A 21,692-nucleotide genomic window follows, 5' to 3' on the forward strand; every position below is an offset into this window, starting at 1 on the left:
TCTGGTCTATAATCTCTGAATAAATTTGCTGAACCATTAAAAAAACTGCTTAACCTGCAGTCTTATGTGAAATAATCATTAAGGTACTAATGCAAAATAGCACTTTTATTTTAAAAGCTCCAGAAAAATTGTTTGTTTAACTTTGTGCAGCTGAAATTGAAAAGAAATGTGAACAACAGGCTTTCAAGATATATTGTATCTTGCATTAATATTTGGAGCAGTATAATGCAAGTTCAGGAATTTTCCGAAAAATGTAGAAATATATTTTGTTAAACTATCAACTTCTACACTGACATCTAAATAACTAATACTAGCAAAATATATATAATGAGGCAAATTCTAAGCATATCCAAACTCCACTATTGCTTGTCCATTATTCTCACTACATGTTACAATTGTGGAGAGATTCCTCTCGAAGCTAACACAAATAAGGTACAGGAGTGGAACAAAGAAGGAAGGAAAATCTTGGTGGTTATGTAATATAGCAAGTTTTCAGCCCAAATTCATTGATCACTAATTTATTGGGCTTTTAGCCAACTTGATTCATGCAATTTTACGTTGAGAAAAGTCACATTTACCAATTTCTTTGTAACTTTGATGATCACTTAACCAACTTGGTTTTCCACAAGTGACCAAATTCAGAAAGAGCTAATATATGACTTACAATTAGGTAAGATGAAATTAATCTCTAGAAATTGGAGGCTGATCCTAGCAGAATAAAAATGTCATTACTGTAGAATAAAATCAGATTGAATTAGACGTAAAAATAATATCTCGGTAAAATGCCAATCAAAGTACTTTGTCAGTGGAATGCAAGTACTTGCAAAGTACTTTGCCAGAATTACCAATAAGGCTACTAAATTGTTACACCAGCAATTATACGTCCATAATATTTTAAAGTATCAATTAAATACCGGATCAGAATGTTACAGTAGAAGATTTCACACTGAAGCAAATGCTGCGAACATCCCTGCAATTAAAAATATGAACCACCCAGATGTTGGCAACATCTGTCATTCAATGGATTAATCATTAAGAAGTTAGGGGAAACTTCCAAGACAGAAATTCTAAACATGCGGTGAGTTCCTGGGTGGATGTATTAATTTAGACAAATCTAATATTGATTTTATAAATAAACCCTGGCAAACTGATATCCAAATTGGTTCAGAGCCATCCTTGCTTTACAATGGAGCGCTGGCCACAAAATAAATGTGTCAGCTCTACATCTGAATTATTTGCAGTTAAAAAAAATAGATTACTGTTGCTGGCTCAGCCACCATTAACACCTCAAAATTCAACTTGTGTTTCCTATATCCTGATAAAGGCAAGGAGGAAACAGAAGTAAAAAAACAAAGGGTAAAGATTTTTAAAAATTATTTACGGTATGTGGGCATCGCTGGTTATACCAGCATTTATTGCCCATCCCTAGTTGATCTTAAGAAGGTGGTGATATGCTGCAGTCTCCGAGACATAGGTACAACCACAGTGCTGTTAGGGAGGGAGTTCCAGGCTTTTACCCTAGCAAGTGATGGAATGGTGATATATTTCCAAGTTGGGCTGGTGAGTGACTTGGAGGGGATCCTCTAATGGTGGGGTTCCCAGGTATCTGCTGCTCTTGTCCTTCGAGATGGTAGTGGTCATGGGTTTGTAAGGTGCTCAGGAACCTTGGCGGGTTACTGCAGTGCATCTTGATAATAATATGACACATGCAAGCTTACTTGTTATTGTTATTCTTCAAAACATGTTGTTGATTTATTCTTGGGATGTGCCCATATTTACTGCCCATCCAGTCCTAGTTTCCCTAAGTAGGTGATGCACTTTGAACACCACTGAACAAATCAATAAATTAATGGTACCTTCAGAGTCCACCATGTAGTGTAGAATTTGAGTCACATGTAGCCTAAACTGGCAAGGTTCCCTTCTCTAAAGATATTTAGCAAACCAGTTTGTTTTTTTACAACAGCTCTCATTAATGTTTTTCCACTGTTGCCAGCCTGCAAATGATCAGAGTTACATAACTGAATTGCACAACGCACCACATTGGGATTTTAATTCAAGTTCTATATCTACACCCTATTCAGCGACTGAGGCTGGGGATGTTGCACAAAAATGGTAGCCCAGCTATTGCAATGTTGGGGATGCATTAACCATTCTTTTCCACATTACTGATAGTTCTTTCAGAAGATAGTAGGATATTGAATAATTATTCTACTATAATAATAAATGGAGCAGAAAGTTCATTACAGTGCAGTTTTCTTCAGGTATCTCCTTTTCACATCACTCTTTTGATCTGCTGTGCGCTATTCCTTACCTCATGGAAATACAAATGACCTACCAGTTCTCTACCAGTAATGCCATGAAACTGGTTGCTGAGAGGTTGGTGAAAATGGTCATGGGCTATTCGCTGACACTTGCCAGTTACCTTGACAATTGTTTGCCTAATTTCAGATCAAATATCTCAGCACAAATCAGAAAAATCAATCCTGCACTCTTTGGGCATCTTTGGTTTAATGTTATGCTGATCAGGGCAGTTACCTATTAGGTTTAGATTGAGCTTACAGGGGAAATATAATTGATCATAGGGGAAGTGCAAGTCCAGGATAATGAGGGGAAAATATTTGCAGTGCTGCTTCAAATTATCCTGCTTAACTAAGTGTGGAACATGAACTCTGGGCCTTGTCTGAACAACACTGTAATAAATTGTGTATATTCCCAGCATTGCTAGCTTTAGAAGTTGGGCACCTTTTTAATATCAAAGTAGGTCAGAAAACAAAATCTCCCCACTGCGATTTCTGAATATTCTTGGATTACATTGCATATTAATGTATACGGTGTGTCATGAATTTACCTAGCAACTGAAGCAAAACAAATTTAAAACATAATAAGATAGGAGATGTCCAGCAATAGGTAGAGATTTGCCTAGAGACAGCAGTAGACCATATTCAAAAGACTCATTGATATGCGTCTCTCCTAATAATGGAATTAGAAGGCAGTTTAGGTAATAACCAGGTGTGAATAGTTTATGATTCCTCATATAAACATTTGGGAAATCCATGCGGTACACATGTACTAATGTCTAGTCAAGGAAGTTGGTAGGGACAGACAATACACAGAAGGCATGATGAAAGAGAACAAGGTACAATTGTCCCGACAATCAAAGCCAGGGGGCAGTTAATATCTAGCAGTCTCAGAAAGCAGACATGCCAGTTTCCAGCCACCAAACCCAAAAGCTAGTTTTTCAGCTAGCAGCCTAGAAGTCACATTTACATGAAACAAGCCTCCAAGACTTAGAGCCAAGGCAATGCCGAAAACCTTCATAACGGCAGCTTAAAGTATCTTCGCCGTCTACCAAACCTGTATATTTGGACCAGGAAAAGATGTTTCCCCAGACTTGAGTATCAACCCTGTATTGTGCGGTAACAATAAGTTGGTTATTTAATTTTGATGTTGTTTTGGAGAAACGAGGAAGTCTTATGGAGTTCAGGTATCATCGATATACTTCGGAACAAGTGGTACATTCATTATAAACTGTATGTGTGTTTAAAAATTCTTATTTTAATTGCATGAGAGTAGAGTAGTCCTGTTTGTGTGTATTTGTCTTTTTGTTACTTTAATAAATAATCTTTTAATTGTTACACAACAACCGGGCTGTTTATTATCTCTGGGGTTTAATTTGTCTCCTCACAACAAAACACAAAACTATACACCCCCATGAACCAGTATTCCAAGTTGCGATACCCTTGCAGATAATATCGACGTTCTTCCTGACAGCTGAATGTAGCTATGCTGCTGCCGAAAGTCAGCATTTCATCTATGTAACTCTTGAAGTACCTTAATTTGAGATGCCCTCAAAAGAAAGCCCCTTAAATGATACTGTTCATTCTTCCATCTAGCAGGCTCAGTTGGTGCAGACACTACCATATTTAAATTTGTTAACCAATGCTAATTTATTCCTTTATTGCTAATGGGGTAGGATTTGTGCTAAGTTGCTCCCAAAAATTGGCCAAATCAAAACAAAAGAAAATGATGAATTTCAAGCAGAAGTTCTTTAGTGCAAATCAAGTTTCTGCGATCTTTAGCAATGGTTTAAAAAAATATATACTGCTGGAAATTGGACCCATTCACAAAGTGGCCACACCGCCCATCAAATCATTGACCATGCTGCTACAACCAATTGGGTACGATAGAATATCATACAAGAGCTCAGCCATCTACCAAACCTGTACCTTTGGATTTCTGGAGGAGGTGGAAGAGGTTTTCCACTGGACATGACAATTGAACATTGAGTAGAAGCACTTGTTGGCAGAAGATAAGAGAAATCTTTTGTCCAATAACAGTTATGCAATATCGAAGCCTCAATTTATGGGAGCAAAAAATTATGATTGACATATCAGAGACCCCATGGCTATGGTAACCATGCATTAATATAAGTATCGGATTATTATTGTTCTGATTCATACTGGGCAAGATGGCTATTACAAGAACACATTATCAGGATGTAAGAGAGGTTCTTAAAATTAAGCCCTTTTTAGGCCCAAGAGCATGAATATCTTTAAAAGATTTTAGATGTAAAAAAAAAAACTTAATTTATCAAGAAACTCTCTATTGTACATCAATAAAACTAATAAATGGCTCTACATAGTTCTTTAAAGTCACTTTTCAGTTATTTATAAATCGGACTACTCACGGGAGGTGGCTAAACATTCTTGTTAAAAATACTTGGTTTTTGCGACATCATTTTTAGCTTTATAATAAATTTGCAACAGGTTATTGCTCTTAAATACATCTGGAATATTTTACAATACAAGAACATTTTATCATGCTGCCTGATTGTGCTGGCTCACAGTACATTTTACCTTGGTGATTATGAGTTTGAACAGGGATGGAATCATTAAAATTAATTCGGAAAACTAGCACAATTTGTGCCTGGATTGTCAATGATCCCAAAGCACAAGCTCCACTGATTTATATAAAGCATAGGATACATGTTTTTGCTCATGTGCTCCACAGAATGGTATAAATGAAATGCCAGGGGGAGAAAAGAATGTGTATATTGAATGAAAGAATATTTAAGACAACATATTGTCTTTGAACTGAATAATTATTGATTATATATAAAAACCCATCAATAGTGGTAACCACAGGAATTTAATTTCCTCAGGTTGGCGGTTCCTCAGAGTCAAACATTCTCCTTGCCTAGATGTGAAATTACATAAAGCAGATCTAAAGGTTTACACTCTTATGTGAAAATGCTATTTAAAGGGATTACAGTAAATGCATGGTCCCTTATGAAATAGTTAAACAAATAAGGAAGCCAAACCTGCTTCTTACTGCATCTGAAAATTTATACGACCTACGCATTTTCATTATTATAACTAGAAAAGCATTGATGCAATTTTTTCCTGCTTGGTTAAATTATTGCCACTTTTTCTTTTTCACAAATCAGATAGGAAACCATCCTATGAAACATTTATGATTTATTTTAGCTTTTGTAATCAGGGAGATAATGGAAATATCCCTGCAGCATTCTTAAGCAGGCTGATCGTTTGACAAGTTCGATAAACAATTCAAAGCAATCTCATCATTAAAAGGAGGTGGCAGTGCCCTAGTCCCTTTATTTTCAAGGTCTTGATGAATGACAGAAAACATTGCAGCCACTATCATGAATTTACTGTGAATGCAAAACAGCCATGACGGACATGGTACCAGAAGGTACTCTGCCCATTTTGCTAATCCTTCCTAATTCTAAACAATGCATTTTATAGAAGGGGCGCAATCTACCATTCTCGTTGCACCCGACCCGGTGATGTGGCAAGGGTGTTATATCTCGCGAGATGCCGCTCGCGATTTTATGTGCTGGTTACGCCTCGTGAGATCTAACGAGATCTCGCGAGGCATCGCGATCTGGATCTTGCCCTCAATGGGCGGGATCCAGATTTGCATATTCAAGGAGTTACCCAATGTTTAGGATTAACGTCCTTGCCTCTGAGACCCTGCCCTGGTGCTGTTTAGCACTGGTTCCCACAAACTTGGACCAGGCGTGATGGCATTTGAGGGCGTCTCAGGTGACCGGAGGCTCCTGGGTGGTCGGCTCTGGGCAGGGTGGTACCCTGGCATTCCTACTGCAATCTGTGCATCCTGTCATGGGCACTGCCAAGTTGCCCATGCCAGGGATCGGGCCCAGGGGTGCCCTGTCTTTATGAAGTGGGGTGTGAGGGGGCTCAAGGACCACCTAATTAGTAAGTTGGGAGATAGGGGGGGGGGAGGGTCTTGAGGCCGTGGTGGAAGGGTTCGAGAGATCCAGGCGTAATATTAAAATGTCACCCCAATCTCTTTCTGCACTGGTGGGCTGAGCTCATTTCAGGAAATAAGTCTAAGTGCAGTCTCGGTGGGACATTTCTCGCCCAGGCCCAAGAAAGCAGAGTACCATTTAACATCAGGGTTGTTCTCTGCGTTACAAGTACAGGAAACATGCCCAAAAAGGGAGTCTGTTTTATTTCACCATTAAAGCCAGAGATATCCAGTTTTGGGAAGAAAGCGAAGAATATTAAATTGTGATAAAGACCTGCTTGGTGAAGTGTATCAACAAATACATTTATATTGTACACACAATGCATTATAGTAAAACCTTCCAAAGAACTCCACAGGAGCATTTAAAAAAAAACTGGAATCAAGCTAACAAAAGAAATATTAGGACAGATTTACAAGAGCTTGGCCCAAGAGGTTATGAATGAATATTGCTGCGATAGGCAAATTCAGGATAAATTAATCGGTATTATCCTACCTTGTCATCCTATCTGACTCTGAGATGAGCATCCAACGTCATATCTACTCCATCATCAAGCTCGCCTACTGCACCTCAATCGCATCACCTGTCCTTCAACCCTGTGCTTGCTCACTTGCTGCTGAAACCATCAAAGACTTTGTTACCTGTAAACCTGTTGTTCCAACATGCTCCTGGCTGGCCTAGCACCTTGCACCATTCGTAAACTTGAGTTCATCCAAAATTATGCAGCCTATATCCTAGCTTGCACTAGATCCTATTCATCCATCAACCCTGCACTTTCTGGCCTACATTGGTTCTGGTCCAGCATCACCTCAATGTTAAAATCCTCATCTCACTGTGGCCTCACCCTTCCCCAACTCTGAAACTTCCCCTGGCCCAACAAACTGCCAATATCTTCCAATTCTAGCCTATAGCACATTCCCAATTTTCATTGCTGCCCCTATCAAGCCCCTGATTTCTGGAATTCCCTCACTGAACCTTTTTGTCACTCTACCTCTTGTCTCCCTCTTTAAGACATTCCATAAAATAAACCTTTTTGACCAAGCTTTTGGTGACTGGCCCTGATATCTCGTGTCAAATTTTGTTCCAGAATGTCCTTGGGACGTTTTACAATGTTAAAGGTGCTATATAATTAAAGTTGTTGTTGTAAATGAAGGGGACTGAGCACTAATAATTCTGTCAATTCACAATTTACAGCCATGATTTGCACAAATGGTGAAAGAGCTGCAATCCTTTTATTTTGGACCGACATCTAACAACAGAATCCTAAAGACAGATATGAAATCAAAAACATCTCACTATTGTGATCCTTTCAACTACCACATATGTAAACAATGAATTCTAGCCAAATCAAAGAATAAAATAAGCTAACTGCATGACTGTCATGAATTTAGAGGCAGGCATTGACTGCAAATTCACTTGCTGTAAACATACAAATAGCTGAAAATAAAACATTCATTAAGCATGGGATCACATTGTTAACTTCGCACACCTAGACAGACATAATTCAAACGTTACAGGCTTTAAATATAACTGCAACATTTTATATATTACATTCACTATCTGGGAGTGAAGGTGGCTCGCGACTGGACTCAGCTCTGCAAGTTGAACTTCACGAGTTTTGGGAGGCAGGGTTTGGGTGGATTTACTGAGGTGGGATAGTCTTCCCCTATCGTTGGCAGGTCGAGTGCAGGTGGTTAAGATGAACATTTTGACACGGTTTTTATTCTTCTTTCTGTGCCTGCCGGTCTTCTTGCCAACAACTTTTCTGGAGAGGATGATTTTGTCATTTGTGTGGGCAGGTAAGGTAGCATGGATTAGGAGGAGGAGAGTGCTCCAGAGATGGCGCCAGTTGGGGGCTTGGCCCATCTGTACTTGTTATACTATTACTGGGTGGCAAATGCCATGTAGGTGCGAGGCTGGACCAGGGAGATAGAGGCTTTGTGGGTGAAGATGGAAGCAGGGTTTTGTAAGGGGTCGGGGTTGCGGGTGTTGACAATGGCACCCCTTCTGTTTGCCCCAGGGAGGTATTCAAGGAGTCCGGTGGTGGTGGTCACGCTGAAAATATGGAGGCAGTTTTGGCAGCACTTTAAGTTGGGGGTGGGGTCGAATTTGATGCCGATTCAGGGGAACCATGAGTTTGAGCCTGGGAGGGTGGATGCGTGGTTTCAGGGTGGGAGGAGCGAGAGTTAGCGTAAACAAAGCATCTGTTCTTAGAAGGACGGTGTGAGAGTCTGGAGAAGCTGGGTGTGAAGTTTGGGGTATTGCTTGGGGAGGGTTTCAGGTACATGCAGTGCGAGATTGTGTGAAAAATGTTTGTCCGACCTTTCCGGTGGCACAGCCCTCCCTGTTGCTGGAGGGAATGTTGTCAGTGATGGGATTTGGGGGGAGGGGTCTGTCTCAGTGATTTATGGGAGGGTTTTGGAGGAGGATAGGGCAACTCTGGAGGGGGATGCGGCCAAGTGGGAAGAGAAGCTGGGGATGGCACTGGGGGAAGGACTGTGATGCAAGATGATAGGGGGTTGAATGCCTCAACCTCGTGTGCAAGGCTGGGGTTAATACAGCTAAGGTAGTGCACAGAGCACACCTGACGAAGTCCAGGATGAGCTGGATGTTTGAGGTGTTGGAGGATGTTTGAGGGATTGGAAGATATTTGAGTGGGGTGTGGGAGGGGCCCAGCCAATCACATACACATGTTCTGCTCTTGCTCGAAGTTGGAGAAGTTTGGGGGGTCATGTTTCAGCACCAGGTCAACAATTTTACATGTGGACTTAGGAGCCCAGTCACCTGGGGGCCATATTTGGGATGTCAAACTTGCCGAAGTTGCAGACGGGAGTGAGGCGGGGGGGGGGGGTTTAGCCTTCGCCTCGTTGACCGCTCGCAGGAGAGTCCTGTTGGGGTGGAGGCCAGCTTCGCCACCGTGCTTCAGTTGGCTGGGGGAATCCAATGCAATTTTTGTATTTGGAGAAGGTGAAATTTGCTCTGAGAGGGGCAAGTGAGGGGATCCACAAAAGACAGGGTTTGTTTATATTGCATTCTGGGGAGCTGGTTGCCACCAACTGCTGAGGGGGGGCGGGAGCTGGGGTTTTGGTTTAGGGTTGGTTTTATTTTGTAAATGCCAAGTGTGTTATATGTTTAATTGTTAAAATGTTGACTTCCAGTGTGGACCATGGAGTAAGTGGTCACATACAAGGCAGCTCCTGCCCAAGGTTACAGAAAAGAGCTCTTTTTAATCAATACGGGGTGGAATTTTGATGAAAAGATGTAGGTGAATGTTGGAGGAGTACTTTCCCCCCAGGAATGGTATGTCTCTTGTTTACCAGACCTGGCAGAAACAGTGAGGGATTTGGCTGGTGCTGCAGCAAAGACAAAAACCTCTTCAAACATGCAGGAGGGGGAAGGGCAAGTTCAAAGGCTTCAAACTGACTTGATGGCCTTCATTAAAACTGAATTCCAACAGCAAAGGGAACAACTGTGAAAAGATCTCGCAAAGGCCATTGTAGAAGCGGTGACGAGACTTCCGGTGGCAGCCATGGAAGAGTAGGTCGCGCATTCGGCAGCTCCCGTCTGGAACGGACTCTCAGACCTTTTTTCAGGAGTATTCACAGACTTATTGGGGCAGGTTGGTGAAGCGAACATTGCCAAAAGGATTCCCTCTCTGTTGTATGGATAGCTGGACCAGGAGTGGCCGGGTGAAGCGTTTAAGTCCCAACAGACAGAAGCGTGCAGAGCAGACGCCGAGGCACAGCATGGCGTCCAGTATAGATCAGGGAGCATGGGCCCAGTGGTCACAGGAGTTCCTTCGGGGCTGCTTTGCTGATCTTAAAAAGGACATGCTGGCCTTGATGAAGGCATCAATAGGCCAAATGATCGCAACTCAGGCGACACAAGGGAAAGCGATTAAGGAGATGGAGAAAAAGCTATCGGACCATGAGGACGAGTTGATCATACTGGCCCTTAAGGTGGACGCGTAGGATGACCTCCACAAGAAGTGGCAGGAGAGGCTGGAGGACCTAGAAAACAGGTCCAGAAGGCAGAACTTGAGAGTTGTGGGCCTCCCCGAAGGCGTGGAGGGGTCGGATGCGGGAGCATTTGTGTCCAAAATGCTGGAGACGCTATTGGGGACGGGGGTATTCCCTCGACCCCTGGAGCTGGACGGAGCGCACAGAGCCCTCACAAGGAAGCCCAAGGCGAATGAACCGCTGAGGGCCATGGTGGTGAGATTTCATCGCTTCTCAGACAAGGAACGTGTCTTGCGGTGGGCAAAAAAAGAACGGAGCAGCAGGTGGGAGAACAACGAAATACGCATCTACCAGGACCTGGGTGCGGAGCTGGCCACGAGGCGTGCTGGATTCAGCTGGGTGAAGGCGACTCTCTTCAGCAAGGGGGTGAAATTTGGGATGCAAGGCTATGGGTCACGTACAAGGAACGGCATCACTATTTTGTGACTCCGGACGAGGCGTGGTCATTCGTCAAACAAGAAAAGGTGGACTCGAATTAAAGGACAGTTAAGCTTTGGTGGAATGCGGCGGTGGGGCTGGGTAACACAGTACCGTTTTGATATAAGATTGTATACAATGTTGGGTGCGTGTAAGGGCTGTGGTGGTGGCTGGGGGTGCAGTGTTTTCGGCAAAGTTGAGATACGGAGAGGGAGAGACTGGTGGAGGAGATACTCCGAGTGGACAGGAGATACACAGAGGCCCCTGAGGTGGGGCTACTGAGGGTGCGGCGGTGTCTGTAGACGGAGTTTGAACTGCTGACCACAGGGAAAGCGGTAGCACAGCTGAGGAAGGCAAGGGGGGGCAGTCTGTGAGTACAGGGAGAAGGCAAGTAGAATGCTGGCACACCAACTGCGAAAGAGGGAGGCGGCCAGGGAAATCGGGGGAGTAAAGAATAAAGAGGGTAACATGGTCTTGGATCCGGGGGGGGGGGGGGTGAACGGAGTCTTGAAGGAGTTCTATAGTAAACTATACGAGTCGGTACCCCGATGGGAGCGGAAGAGATGGGGCAATTTTTGGACCAGTTGAGGTTTCCAAAGGTGGAAGAGGACCTGGTGGAGGGGCTGGGGGCCCCGATTGAATTGGAGGAGATTGTCAAGGGTATAGAGGGCATTTAATCGGGTAAAGCCCCGGGGCCGGACGGTTACCAGGTAGAATTCTATAAGAATTTTTTGGGAATATTGAGCCCACTTCTGATGAGGACCTTCAATGAGGCTAGAGAGAAAGGAACCCTCCCCCCCAACAATGTCACAGGCCTTGATCTCACTCATTCTTAACGAGGGAAGGACCCGGAACATTGCGGGTCATACAGTGGGCAGCACGGTAGCATTGTGGATAGCACAATTGCTTCACAGCTCCAGGGTCCCAGGTTCGATTCCGGCTTGGGTCACTGTCTGTGCGGAGTCTGCACATCCTCCCCGTGTGTGCGTGGGTTTCCTCCGGGTGCTCCGGTTTCCTCCCACAGTCCAAAGATGTGCAGGTTAGGTGGATTAGCCATGCTAAATTGCCCTGAGTGTCCAAAATTGGCCTCAGTGTTAGGTTTGGTTACTGGGTTATGGGGATAGGGTGGAGGTGTTGACCTTGGGTAGGGTGCTCTTTCCAAGAGCCGGTGCACACTCGATGGGCGAAATGGCCTCCTTCTGCACTGTAAATTCTATGATCAAACAGGCCGATTTCGCTTTTAACCGTGGATGTCAAATTGCGAGCTAAGATTCTGGCCACAAGAATTGAAGATTGCATCCCAGGGGTGTTAGAGGAAGACCAGACTAGGGTTTGTTAAAGGCAGACAACTCAATACCAATGTCCAGAGACTTTTGAATATTATTATGATGCCCTCAGAGGGAGCGGAGGTGGTAACAGCGATGGACGCAGAGAAAGCCTTTGACCGGGTGGAGTGGGAGTACCCGTGGGGAACGCTGAGGAGTTTCGGTTTTGGTGAGGTCTTTATTGGCTGGGTCAAATTGCTGTACCAAGCGCCTGTAGCAAGTGTATGTACAAACTGGCTGAGGTCGGGGTACTTTGAGCTTCACCAGGGAACGAGGCAGGGGTGTCCCCTCTCCCCGTTACTATTTGTCCTAGCTATAGAACCACTAGCTATGACGCCGAGAGCCTCGAGGAACTGGCGGGGACTGGTTCGGGGGGGGGGGGTGGAACATCGGGTCTCGCTATACACGGATGATTTGCTCCTGTACATTTCGGACCCTGTGTAGGGGATGGGGGAGGTTCTGCAGATCCCGAGAGATTTCGGTAGTTTTTCAGGGTACAAACTGAACATGGGAAAGAGCGAGTTGTTTGTGATCCAGGCCAAGGGGCAGGAGGAGAGACTGAAAGACCTGCCACTCAGGATGGTAGAGAAAAGTTTTTGTTACCTGGGTATATAGGTGGCCAGGATGCCCTGGCCACTGGCTCAACCTGACCCGGTTGGTGGAGCAAATGGAAGGGGACTTTAAAAGGTTGGACATGCTCCCGCTGTCACTGGCAGGGAGGGTGCAGACCGTGAAAATGATTGTCCTCCCCAGATTTTTATTTGTCTTCCAGTACCTCCCCATCTTCACCCCAAGGCCTTTTTTAAGCAGGTGAGTAGGATCATTTCGGGCTTTGTGTGGGCAAATGAGACCCCGCGAGTAAGGAGATCGCTGTTGGAGCGCAGTGCGGGGGGAGGGGGGGTTGGCGCTGCCAAACTCGCAACTACTACTGGGCGGCCAATGTAGCTATGATTAGGAAGTGTGCGATTGGGGGGGGGGGGGCACGTGGGAGCAGCTGGAGGTGGCGTCATGTAAAGGTACTAGTCTGGGAGCTTTGATAATGGCTCCTTTGCCGTTCTCGCCGACCCGTTACTCCACAAGTCCGGTGGTGGCGGCCACACTGAGGATCTGGGGACAGTGGAGGAGGTACAAGAAGGTGGAGGGAGCATCGGTCTGGACCCCGATATGTAACAACCACAGGTTTGTCCCGGGTAGGATGGATGGTGGGTTCCAGAGCTGGCAGAGGGCAGGCATCAGAAGGATGGGAGTTCTGTTCACAGACGGAAGCTTTCCCAGTTTGAAGGCGCTAGAGGATAAATTTAATCTGCCACCAGGAAACGCCTTTAAATATCTGCAAGTTCCTGAAAAAAGTTAGTGGCCTTTCCGCCACTGCCGCCACTAAGGATACAGGACAGGGTGGTCTCCGGCACCTGATGGGGGAGGAGGTGTCGGATATCTACCAGGAACTACAGGAGGCGGAGGATACCCCGGTGGAGGAGCTCAAGGGCAAGTGGGAGGAGGAGCTAGGTGAGGAGTTGGAAGTGGGTCTGTGGGCAGAGGTCCTGGGCAGGGTTAGTTCTTCCTCATCATGTGCCAGGCTCAATCTCATTCAATTTAAGGTGGTCCACCAGGCACACATGATGGCAGCAAGAATGAGCAAGTTTTTGGGGGTAGAAGACAGTTGTATGAGGTGCAAAAGCAGCCCTGCAAACCATGTCCACATGTTTTGGGCATGCCCGGAGCTTAAAGAGAGTTCTGGCAAGGGCACGCGCGGGCAATATCCAAGGTGCTTACCACACGGGTGGTGCCGAGTCCAGAGAAAGCGATCTTTGGAGTGTCAGAAGACCAGGGAGTTCAGGGGATGAAAGAGGCCACCATCTTGGCCTTTGCCTCCCTCGTAGCCCAGAGACAGATTTCATTAATGTGGAGGGACTCAAAGCCCCCCCTCCACCCACCCCCCGAGTGTAGAGACTTAGGTTAACGGCACGGCTGGGTTTCTCAGACTCGAGAAAATAAAGTTTGCCATAAGAGGGTCTACGCTAGGGTTCTCTCGGAGGTGGCAGCCATTCGTCCACTTGCTCGGGAAAAATTAAAATGTCAGCAGCAGCAATCCGGGGGGGGGGGGGGGGGGGGGGGGGGGTGAGTGCTTCATTGGGATGGTGTGGGATAATGTCTATTTAATTGTTATTGTATATTCTCTTTTTGCATAATGTTAATGTTCACTCTAGTTTGTTTTGTTGTTATTGTTTTATTATGAAAAATTCTGCAAAACCTTACTAAAAGTATATTTTTTAAAAATATATAACATTCACTGGCTTGCTACCATCAGCATGATAAAGGGCTGGACTCAAAATTAAACTGGCTTCTTCTTTCAGCCAGATTTTAAAAAATCCCTACGATGAATAAAGTGCTGCACCAGTAAAATAAAAAGGTTGGGAAAATGAACTATATAAAAATAGTTATTCCTGGTTTAATAAAAACTACTACAAATGTAAAATGCAGGTGGGAAGAAGCACTGCAGTCGAATAATTATTAGTGTGAAATGCTGCAAATTACTTTAAAAGCAGTGCAAAAGAAATTATTCAACAATGCAGCATTAGGAGTGTCGCTAATACTTTATTTAAAGAGAGATGGATTTTATAATTAAATAGGAGAGCCGTAGAATGTCTATTTGTCTCTAAACGAGGCGCGGGGGGGGGGGGGAGAAGAGAGAAGCCTAAGGGAATGCGAAGACGAAGGAAGTTGCTTTGGATGTTCTCAGAGGGCTGATGCGCTATCAATTAATTCACACAATAAAAGTATTAAATGTTTTTTAAAAATATGGATTTACTCAGTGGGCGAATAATTTAAACAGAGTAAACAAACTTGGGTGGAGGGGATGTAGCGGGGGTGGGGGAGAAGGTTCTGGGGGAGTCTTATCATCTTTCATGTTTGCTGCAGTACTCTTCCCGGCGCATCACACACACAGCAACCAGTGCGTCAGTATTAAGGACATTCCCATCTCTCTCACACACACAATAAAAACTGATCGAGTTTCTCATCGTGCCCATTGCCCGACTGAGATTCTGTAGAGTTGGCCAAGCGTTACACAAACAAATAAAGGGGAGGAGTCAAATCTGGACAAGCAAAGAGGCTCCAATATTCTCGCTTTTCAACCTTCAGCTTTCATTCGTGCCAACCACACGTCCGCAGAACAAAATAATGGGTTATTTTTCTCTGTCGCTTCTATTCAAGAGCTAAAATTAAAAAAATAGGGGATAATCTCTCAGCCTTACCCAGAAAACGAAGCTGTAGATGATGAGGAGCGTTTTGAGGCACGTTATCACCGGTTTAGTCTCCATTCGCCGCGATGCCATAATAATCTATGCGTTTACGCTCCAGTGCCTCCTGTTGTGCCGCCTCCTCCTCCTCCCAGCGCCGGGACACTGCAGCACTCATGTCATTCGGCGGCGGCGCTGCGTCAGCCGGCCAATGAGCAACTCCCATTACATCAGCTCCGCAATGAGCCCACAGCGAGCGAGAGAAAGAGAGACAGCTTCACTCTGTGGAGCAGCCGGCCTCCGCCGTGAGACCAAACCCATGGAGCTGTCGGCCTCCGCCGTGAGACCAAACCCGGAGCCGCCGGCCTCCGCCGTGAGACCAAACCCATGGAGCTGCGCCTGCCGTGCGCCAACTGGAGTCAAAGTTGGTGCAGGTGCCGGCTCTCATTTCCGGCTTTGATTGATGGACATGGAAAGAAGGGGGCCCCCGATAGCATCAACACATTCCTGCAGGGAAGCAAATGCACAGAATTTACCAGCGCAGGAAACAAAACCCTTCGGCCCAACTGGCCGGTGTTTATCCGCAGGAGTCTCCTCCCGCCTTTCATCTCAGCCCACTAACGCGACCCCATTCCTCCCCCGTGTCAGATACTAGCTTTCTCTTAAATAGGCTTGTGTGGAAGTGGAAGAATCGCATTTTTCGGTTTTCGTTTTTACTAAAAACAAAATGAATGCTAAATAAACACGAAGAAAAATTAGGACTGTTGCAAACAAACCATGAAATAAAAAACATTGAAACCGAAATTTCCCTCTAATGTTATCTGGTGGAGTAATTGGTAATGGATATGTGTGATATGGCGAAGAAGTGAAGGCGAATGGACTTGAATTCTGGATTGTTGTACACAAGTAAAATCGGAAGGGACATTTTAGGGGCTCAAAACACGAAGCACAGAATGTTGGTAAATTGACAGAGCTATCGTTTAGGAAATGCTGGGCGAATGTTTGCTTCAGAATGATTCAACGTGTTGCAACAAATCTTTCAAAACGGGTTTATCTTTGCCTCATCCCTAAATAGTAACGGCAATAATGTATTTCAACATTAATATTCCAGACCTTTGCCTAAAAATTCTCCAAAGAAGAATGACAGCTCAAGATTTCTGCCGATGGAAATCTATATGTTCACGTATTAGGCAAGGTATTAATTCTTGTTGGGAAAACAAACGTTTTGTTCAATCTTCTTTAACTCCAATGTTGGCGTCACTGAATGGACACTGCTTGTTCCCCCGTCACTGATCCTTGACTTTCTCTTAGGTTTCTCATCTCCAGGACACTTTTTACAAAAAAAAACCAGATTGGTCAACTTTAATTTCCACATAAATGCTGAAAAAACGTCTAATTGAAAAACAAGTTCTTGTAGAATCCACTTTTATTTTAATCGGTTTCAATATTTTCACTCTATGTGTCTATGCTTTTAACGCCAAATGTTTATTTCTGATGCGGGTTGCGGTACTTTTCTATAGCTCTGGCCCAGGGGTGGATTTACAATGAAACACACCATGCACAAGGCCCCAACCAATGAGGGCCCTGCCGCCAGCTGCCCTGTTGTGCCGCTGGAGCCAGGACTGGAACACTGGGAACGGCTGGTTCATGATGCCTCATAGTGAGCTCAATCACCATAGTGGCTGAGGTTATTCATGAAGGCCCTGCCTCCTCAAACCTGCCCCTTCTCTGAGATGTGGTGACCCTCAAGTTAAATCACCACCAGTTAGCTCCCTCTCAAAAGGGGAGAGCAGCCCATGGTCCTGGGGAAATGTGGCAACATTTACTGGAACATCCAAGAGTCAGCTCAGCTGGAATGCCCATCAACATGGCTACACAGTTCGCAGGACATCCAATCATAGGCTGATTACTCCCTGTATTTGCTGCTGATAGGCTTATTTGAGCCTATCAACAGCAAATGCAGAGCAAAATCAGACTCTAATTGGATGACAACCAAAGAATGTGAAGGTAAGTAAGGTTTTAAAAAATATATATTTATTAAAGTTTTTTAACACAATTTTTCTCCCTTACAAACAATAACCCCCCCCCCGTAACAAAAAAAAACAAGAAATCGCGCAGAGCAAGATATATACATGGCAAAATGATATATTTACACAGCTTTGTACACTGGCTCACTCCCATACGTGCCAGTTTCCCCAACCCTTCATGTTATCTCTTGCTCATCCACCCTCCCAGGCAGTCCCCCCTTCCCTCCCCTCCCCCCCCCCCCCCCCCCCCACTAGACCCCTGTCTAGCTTTTTTGCTCCCCCCATGTCACTCCCGTAAGTCAGCTGACGCCTGCTGACCCCGGCTTCCCCCGCCGTCCCATTGACCTCCCCGCGTGGGAGTCTCCCAATCCATATGCATTCCTTTGTTCCCCTTCCCGCCTTTCTTCCCGCGTGCGGGAAAACACCCCGCGCTTTCCAGAGCCCTCTCCGCCCCCTCTGGCGCAGCTCCTGTCGCGGCCTTGTCTCTCTCCCCCAGCCCATGTAACATTTCCTGCGCGTGATTGACCCCCTATATACAACAACCATCACACATCAAACCCCAAAACATCCCCCCCACCCTCACAAACCCTCAGTTAGAGTCCAACTTTTCGGCTTGTACAAAGGTCCACGCCTCTTCAGGAGTTTCAAAGTAATAGTGTTGGCCCTTGTATGTGACCCACAGTCGCGCTGGCTGCAGCATTCCAAATTTCACTTCTTTCCGGTACAACGCCGCTTTGGTCCGGTTGAAACCCGCTCTCCGCTTTGCAACCTCCGTGCTCCAGTCCGGGTATATTCGGATCTCTGCATTGTCCCACTTACTGCTCCGCTCCTTCTTGGCCCATCTCAGGACCCACTCTCTGTCCGTGAACCGGTGGAATCTCACCACCATCGCCCTTGGCGGCTCATTTGCCTGGGGCTTCTTCGCCAGCACCCGATGTGCCCCGTCCAACTCCAGCAGCCTCGAAGGGGCCTTCGTGCCCATCATCGCCTCGAGCATCGTGCTCGCGTATGCCCCGGCATCAGCCCCCTCCACCCCCTCAGGGAGACCCAGGATTCGCAGATTCTTTCTCCTTGACCTGTTCTCCAGGTCTTTGAGTCTTCCCGCCCACCTCTTGTGTAGCGCCTCGTTCTGCTCCACTCTCACCACCAGGCCCACGAGCTCGTCCTCGTTCTGACTGACTCTTTTCTGTACCTCCTGGACCTTAGCTTCGTGGGCCTTCTGGGTGATCCCGAGTCCTTCAATTGCCGAAAGCATAGGCGCCAACATCTCCTTGAGCATCTCCTCGCGCTGCTCCTCGAAGCAGCGCTTGATGAACTCCTGCAGCTCCCCTTTGTCCCTGGCCGCCGCCATGTTGTTTTCTTTCCCTCGCTTCTCCCATTGGTCCAGTGCCGCTCCTTTCGCCGTTACACTTCTGGTCCATTTCATAGAAGTTGGAGGGGGACCTCTCTCTTCCCTTCCCCACGGGTTGCATAAAAAAAAAAGTTCCGTTGGGGCTCCTCTAACGAGCCCGAAAGTCCGTGGTAGCAGGAGCTGCCGAATCGTGCGGCTTAGCTCCGCATAGCTGCAACCGGAAGTGGAGAGGGAATCCTTTTGGCAGTGTTCGCTTCACCAGTCTGCCCCAAAAAGTCTATGGAAACTCCTGAAAAAGGTCTGAGAGTCGGTTCCAGATGGGAGCTGCCGAATGTGCGACCTACTCCTCCATGGCTGCCACCGGAAGCCTCGTCCCTGCTTTTTCAATGGCCTTGGTAGATCTTTTCACAGTTGTTCCCTCTGCTGCTAGAATTCACCTTTGATAGAGGCCCTCAAGTCAGATTGCAGCTTTAAGCTTGCCCTTCCCCCGCCTGCATGCTGGAAGAGGCTTTTGTCTATTCCTGCAGCTCAAGCCAAATCTTTTACTGTTTCTGCCGGGTCTGGTAACCAAAAGACATAACATTCCTGGGGGATATTGTCAGGGGAATGCTGCAGTCTTCTTCCCACACCGGGAAATGTCAAACAAATGCCGTGGGGGCCCTGTAAAAGAGCCCAAAAGTCCGTTCCAAGCGGGAGCTACCGAATATGCGACCTAGCTCTGCATAGCCGCACCCGGAAGTCATCAAGGTAAGTAAGGTTAGCAGCAGGCGAGACCAGAAGGTGAGGGAGAGGCGTGGCAGCCGGCCACAATTGAGACACAGTGTGGGGCGCTGAGGTCATTTTCTGAAGGTGAAGCAAAATGGGTGATGGAAATTAGAAATTGGTTGGTTTTTTTCGGAAATTTCTAAGGCACTCTACTGTTATGTGTGCACATTATTCCTTGACCCTATAAAGGGAAACAAACATTTGTCAACAAGTACTCTCATTGGAGAAATGTTGAAAGAGATATTGCTGATCATGAAATATCCAACGTTCATATTAATGCTATGTGTGCATTTGTTCGAAGATGTGAATTATCTGGATGAATTGATTCTGTGTTATCGACTCAGTTTGAGGAAAACGGAAGAAAGTGCTGAGTTGTGTTGTTGCCATGATCAAACTGATGTCTTCTTTGGGACTACCTCTAAGAGGGCATGATGAATCACAGAATAAAACAGCACAGAAGAGGCCATTCGGCCCATCAAGTCTGCACCAAGGCATAAAAAACACTTGACCTGCCTACCTAATCCCATTTACCAGCATTTGGCCCATAGCCTTGAATGCTATGACGTGTCAAGTGCTCACCCAGGCACTTTTTAATTGAGGGAACCCACCTCTACCACCCTCCCAGGCAGTACATTCATGGCCATCGCCATTCTCTGGGTAAAAAAGCTTTTCCTCAACTCCCCCCTAAACCTCCTGACCTTGAACTTGTGTTCCCTCGTAACTGACCCTTTAACTGGTTAGCACTGTGGCTTTGATTCCCGGCTTGGGTCACTGTCTGTGCGGAGTCTGCACACGTTCTCCCCGTGTCTGCGTGTGTTTCCTCTAGGTGCTCCGGTTTCCCCCCACATTCCAAAGATGTGCAGGTTAGGTGGATTGGACATGCTAAATTGCCCTTAGTGTCCAAAAAGGGTAGGAGGAGTTATTGGGTTACGGGGGTAGGTGGAAGTGAGGGCTTAAAGTGGGTCGGTGCAGACTCGATGGGCCGAATGGCCTCCTTCTGCACTGTATGTTCTTTGTTCTAATGGGAACAGCTGCTCCCTATCCACCCTGTCCATGCCTCTCATAATCTTGTACACCTCGATCAGATCACCCCAAATCATTGTGAAATCAAAAAGGTAATCTTTTAGCCTGTCTTGAATATCTCAGTGAATTCCATGAGCTTTTCAAAGCGCATTTGAAAAGTTATCAACATTGTGGCTCAACATTTTAATGCACCTATGATGATTTCACCACAATGATGGCAGAGCGGCTCAGATAACAATTGAAAATGGCTTATCGTTACAAGTAGGCTTCAAATGAAGTTACTGTGAAAAGCCCCTAGTCACCACATTCTGGCACTTGTTACGGGAATCGAACCGTGCTGTTGGCCTGCCTTGGTTTGCTTTCAAAGCCAACGATTTAGCCCTGTGCTAAACAGCCCCTTCACCAATGAAGTCAAAGATGCCAAATACTATTCCATAATAGTTTATTTCACACCAAATCAATTAAAATTAATTTTAAGGGGAATTCTGGTGTTGTAATTCAGGGCGAAGATACACACAAACTGGCTCCCGCTAGAGTACTGTACCTTTTGCCCCTTTTTCTTAGTATCAGGGGGTGTTTTCTTTTGAAAACCACATGGTTAATGGAATAAGGATCTGAAATGATTGAAATGCCCAGAAAAGGCAGGGGAAAGAAGGTGGATAGCAGAGATTCATCGACGGAGTCGGAGACTTCTCAGAGTTCGTCAGTGGGTAAAATGGCAGAATCAGTCTCTGGGGCTCCGGCCACTCCACTAATGGCTGAGATGCTTCCTAAAATTCCTTGGCAAAGGAATTTGAAAATCACCGACAGATTGAGTCAGAGGGCCTCCGGACATCAATGGAAGAGGCCTTAGCCCCCCATCCGAGCGGCACTGAAGAAAACCAATGAAACTATGAAAGCCCATTGACTGATGGTAAAAGCTATGGAAGTGGCCCTCTCGAGCCTCAGTGATCAGATTGCCTCACTGGAATCTGAGATATTTTCGGTGGCAGAAACAAATAAGTAATTGAAGGCCAAGGTAAATGATCTAGAGAATTAATCCAGGAGGTAAGACATTTGAATTGTGGGGTTGCCGGAGGGGATGGAAGGCCCAATGCCCATAGAGTACTTTGGAGATATGTTTGGGAGCATGGTGGGTGAAGGTGGACCTACATCCCCAACTGAGTTGGGCCGAGTCCACCGTATACTCCGACAGAGGCTCAGTGCTGAGGATATACCGCATGCAGTAATAGTGGAG

The 21,692-nt window shown here is 45.8% G+C and overlaps 1 protein-coding gene across 1 annotated transcript in view; it reads right to left on the minus strand.

The window, feature by feature from the left end:
- Positions 1-15,482, minus strand: part of tspan7 (tetraspanin 7) — a 154,178-nt gene extending 138,696 nt beyond the window's left edge. Inside the window, exon 1 of the mRNA XM_072513885.1 lies at positions 15,305-15,482. Within this exon, the coding sequence (XP_072369986.1) occupies positions 15,305-15,385 (81 nt within the window). The 5' untranslated portion in view covers positions 15,386-15,482. The remainder of the gene's footprint in view (positions 1-15,304) is intronic.
- Between the last annotated feature and the right edge of the window lie 6,210 nt (positions 15,483-21,692).

The sequence above is a fragment of the Scyliorhinus torazame genome, chromosome 8, assembly GCF_047496885.1.
Source record: "Scyliorhinus torazame isolate Kashiwa2021f chromosome 8, sScyTor2.1, whole genome shotgun sequence".
NCBI lineage: Eukaryota > Metazoa > Chordata > Chondrichthyes > Carcharhiniformes > Scyliorhinidae > Scyliorhinus > Scyliorhinus torazame.